Source organism: Cibotium barometz, chromosome 56, assembly GCF_041138505.1.
Source record: "Cibotium barometz isolate CiBa-2024 chromosome 56, ASM4113850v1, whole genome shotgun sequence".
Taxonomy (NCBI): domain Eukaryota; kingdom Viridiplantae; phylum Streptophyta; class Polypodiopsida; order Cyatheales; family Cibotiaceae; genus Cibotium; species Cibotium barometz.
This window is the reverse complement of record NC_141101.1, coordinates 16,750,339-16,754,488: the sequence shown is the minus strand read 5'-3', so window position 1 is coordinate 16,754,488 and position 4,150 is coordinate 16,750,339. Positions and strand designations below refer to the sequence as shown.

Here is a 4,150-nt window from a genome sequence, read left to right as displayed (position 1 = left end):
TAGTTTCAAATTTTTTCCAAGTTTCGAGTGGCATTTTGCACCTACATACATGAGATAGGAATGTGTATGCCAATAGTAAGATTTGAACCCAAGACCTAGAGCTTTAGAGTCAAATGTGCTAGCTGATCCACTAGGTTCATTTTAGTACACTTTTCTCTTCTTTGACCACACTCAGATTAAAGTTCTAGTGTACAGTTTGGAAACCGCCCACCCTATCACCCAAGAAGAAGAAGAAGAAGAAGAAGAAGAAAGTATTGTGAGTTGTGATAAAGTTAGTGCACATTTTGGAAAACCCCCCCACCCAAAAAAGGACCAAGAAAAAAGTATTGGAGTTGTGATGATAGAGAGTTTCCCCGTACGTGATGATAGAGAGTTTCCCCGTATGTTATGTATAGAGAGACTACTATATGAGAGAGACAGAATGTATAGAGTAGAAAGAGAGAGAGAGAGGCGTCTCCCAAATGTATCGTGAGCTATGCTAAAGAGTGTCCATGTGCCTGATGTATAGAGAGACTCTACGAGAGAGAGAGAGACTACTATACTAGATTCACTAGAGGTAGAGAGAATGTCGAGAAAGACTACTATAATAGCTTCACTATAGAGAGAGAGAGAGAGAGAGAGAGAGAGAGAGAGAGAGAGAGGAGGCGCCCCTCTCAGCACTAAAGGGCACGGTGAAGTGACAAGGCCTTCACCATAGGATCAAGGGTGGGGGACAAGGGACACAAAAATCAAGGTGTTGTGGGTCGTGGGATCGTGGAGTAAACTCAGGCAAATATAGTAAACTTGAGCAAATATAGTAAACTTGGGCATGGGCATGTGAACCAACCTTGGTTTTTTCTAATAATTAAAAAAACTAAAAAAAGAGGTGTAGTACTAGAGCATCGAGCTCGCGACCCGCACATGAGGCAAGAACCTAACCATTACACCATTCATTCTACCATGCAGAAGAGCTTCTCTTCTAAATAATTTTAAGTCAATTTTCGACAATCTCAACCCCACAGACCCCACATCCTACCGCCCCGTAGCCTGGATCTACTAGAATCCTCCTACACCCTTGATCCCATAGTGAAGGGCTTGTCACTTCATCGTGCCCTTTAGTGCTGAGGGGAGGCGCCCCAATGTATCTCGCATACGTGTGTGTTATGTATAGAGATACTACTAAGAAAGAGAGATGTAAAAGATTACCATACTAGATTCACTAGCGAGCATACGTGTGTGTTATGTATAGAGATACTACTAAGAAAGAGAGATGTAAAAGATTACCATACTAGATTCACTAGCGAGCGAGACATCGTAAAAGTGCCTTTTTATGAGGACAATCTCACGCCACCCAGTTCTACAAATTTACGTCTCCAAATTCCCCATCTGCAATGATTCTGTATTGCGAAAGCGAACAAATCTACAAATCACTGTAAACACAGTGTGTACAAACGTTAACCTATAGTGCATACCCAAATTACGATGAGTAATTTTGAACATTGATGACTTTGATGGACAGGGCATTCATAGAAATCAAAAGTGTCCTAATGCTTCATTAACCTTACACATCCTGATTCCTAATGCTCTTGGTTCCTGACTCCTGAGTTGGAACTTGGAAGCTATTTGATTAACTAGCCTAAAGCTTAGCCTTTAAAGAGCTAGGTTTAGAGAGGGGGACAAGGGGGTCAGCAGCCAGCTCCGTCATGTAGCTGGGGCTCGACCTGTTTTACTACAGTGATTTATTCCTCTGCAGTGGCGGGCATGCCAAAGGAATGGCGCCAAAAACAGGTGATGGCGGTGACCAAATGAAAAAAACAAAGCAAGTGGGGTCAAGCAAAACACACACGCACACACACACACACATTACAAAAAGAAGACGGTGGGGAACGAAAGCTCCCTTGCTGCTCTAGAGGAAGCGAGAAGGCAAAGAACTTATAGGGGTTCAGCCATCAGTATCAATAAAGCAATTTCAAAAGCAACCACTTAGCTCAGCTTCCATGGTGATTTTATTGCATTACTGTAGCAATACTGCAAAAGGCTAGGCTGGTGACAGTTGATCATCTATCTGTTAGAGACAATTATTTTGCGCGTATAGCTCCGTGTGTGCATACAGCCGACACATCTTCATAGATATTGTTATATACCCAAGTACATGTTTCTCAATTGCATTTAGCATCGCCATGCAACTTCTAATCAATTACATGAGGTTTTCTGCAGTTCAATCTCTTGCTTTTCTTCTCTAATTAAATAGATAGAAATAATTAGCAGCTTATCAAGCCACAGCACGCACGAGTTTCCCTTGCACAGTAGCCTTTCCGCCGATTACAAAAATGGGGTTCTAAAGACATATGCAATATTTCTATCTGTTTAACATGCAGGAGTACGTCTTCACGCCGTCTGCGGCTATGGTGCACTCAAACTCCCCAATCTTTCTAACTGATCTTCTTTCTTACCCTGTCAATCCCCCTTCTATCTCTTCTTCTCGCTGCTCCTCTACTTCCTTGCACCTGATTTCCTCTTCTTCTTCATCGCAAAACCATCCAAAATTTCAGCCGATCTCTAGTGCTCCAGGAAGTGATCCACCTTCCCCTTCTAGCTCTTCTCACATGAGCCCTTCTCATGATTGCCATAGCTCTCTGGGCTCTTTCTCTCTTCAATCCATTGCTGCAGCCTCCAATTCCTGTACTGAAGCAAAGGAATTACATAGAAACAAAGGAAAATTTAAAGGCTGTGAAGGTCTACCATTGCTTCAAGAGAGAGGCCAACAGCAGCTAGACGTAGCTCTTCCACCACCTGCATCATCACAACAACCACAGGTGTGCCAATCTTCTCAAGGAGGTCATGAAGATAGTAGCGCATGCTATGCAAAGAAGAAAAGAAAGAAGGTTGATGTGGGCGGCCAAGAGGTCGCCATTGCGCCTGACAGGAAACACCCAGTATACAGAGGAGTGCGGCAGCGGAGCTGGGGGAAGTGGGTTTCAGAGATAAGGGAGCCCAAGAAGAAGACCAGGATATGGCTAGGGTCTTTCTCTACGCCGGAGATGGCAGCAAGAGCCTATGATGTGGGCGCTGTTAGCTTAAAAGGGGACACTGCATTTCTCAATTTCCCTGATATCGCACACACTTTGCCCCGCCCGCTCACACTGTCTCCTCGAGATATCCAAACTGCTGCAGCTGCCGCCGCCGCCGCCTTTGCGACTGCTTCACGCAACCGCCCTTTAATCACCAAGATTAGGAGCCTCCCGGTGATAAAGAAGGATGCTAATTACGACTCGTCAGAGGACAACACAAGCTCCAAAGGCTCGTTTGATCCTGAACAATCAGCAGGAAAATCATTCATGCCTTCTGAATCTGAACAGCTAATCAAGGAGGAATTTAAACTTACTGCAGAGGTAAAGTCCGAGCCTGATGTTGGTGTAGATGCATGTATGCAAAGCACAGTAGCCTCTACTGCTGTATACTCAGAGGACAAAGACGATGCGGATAGGAACTTGGTTAGCATTCAGGCGGATTCTAATTTATCATTATTGACTACTAATGATGAGGCTCTTCAAGCTGGAGGACCTGCTCATTCGCACAGTCAAGAAGAAGAAGAAGGAGGAGGTAAAATTGAGACCATTGCAGATGAGGATTTTCCCATTATCACACCAGGTTTGTTCACTGATATGGCCAATGCTATGCTGCTACCACCGCCTCATTTCACTCAAAATGCATCAATTCAGTATGACGATAGTGAGCTAGAATGGAATATTTCACTCTGGGATGAGTCATAGATGAACCCTAGCCTTTTATCTCTTTCAGTAGATTCATACAGTTAGTTTATCCACGATGTGCACAGCACAACTTTGTCAACAGAGACCTTAATTTAACCTTTGATATATATGGAATTTTGATATGCAATTGCGAATAGCCTAGGTCGCATTCACGTTTATACATTAAACGTCCCCCATCCCAAACAAGAATTTTGTGTTTTTAAGGATTCCATCTTTCTTTCCCGCGGCACATTTAAGATTAAGTACGTGAAAACAATGCTAGGGACTGTCCGTTATTTATTTTAACAATACTTTAAGCCCTTTAGCTGACTCCAGAGTCGAGTCCTCAAGAGGTTTTGTTGTGACAAGTTACAATTTGTGAGCAAGTTGTAACTTGCGCACAAGCTAACTCCGGCTCT

The 4,150-nt window shown here is 43.5% G+C and overlaps 1 protein-coding gene across 1 annotated transcript; it reads left to right on the top strand.

Moving 5' to 3' along the window:
• Positions 1-2,136: 2,136 nt before the first annotated feature.
• Positions 2,137-3,878, top strand: LOC147606961 (uncharacterized). The gene has a single exon (XM_086791242.1). It carries the CDS (start codon positions 2,328-2,330, stop codon positions 3,750-3,752), a length of 1,425 nt encoding a protein of 474 aa, XP_086647368.1. The 5' UTR covers positions 2,137-2,327; the 3' UTR covers positions 3,753-3,878.
• Positions 3,879-4,150: the final 272 nt, after the last annotated feature.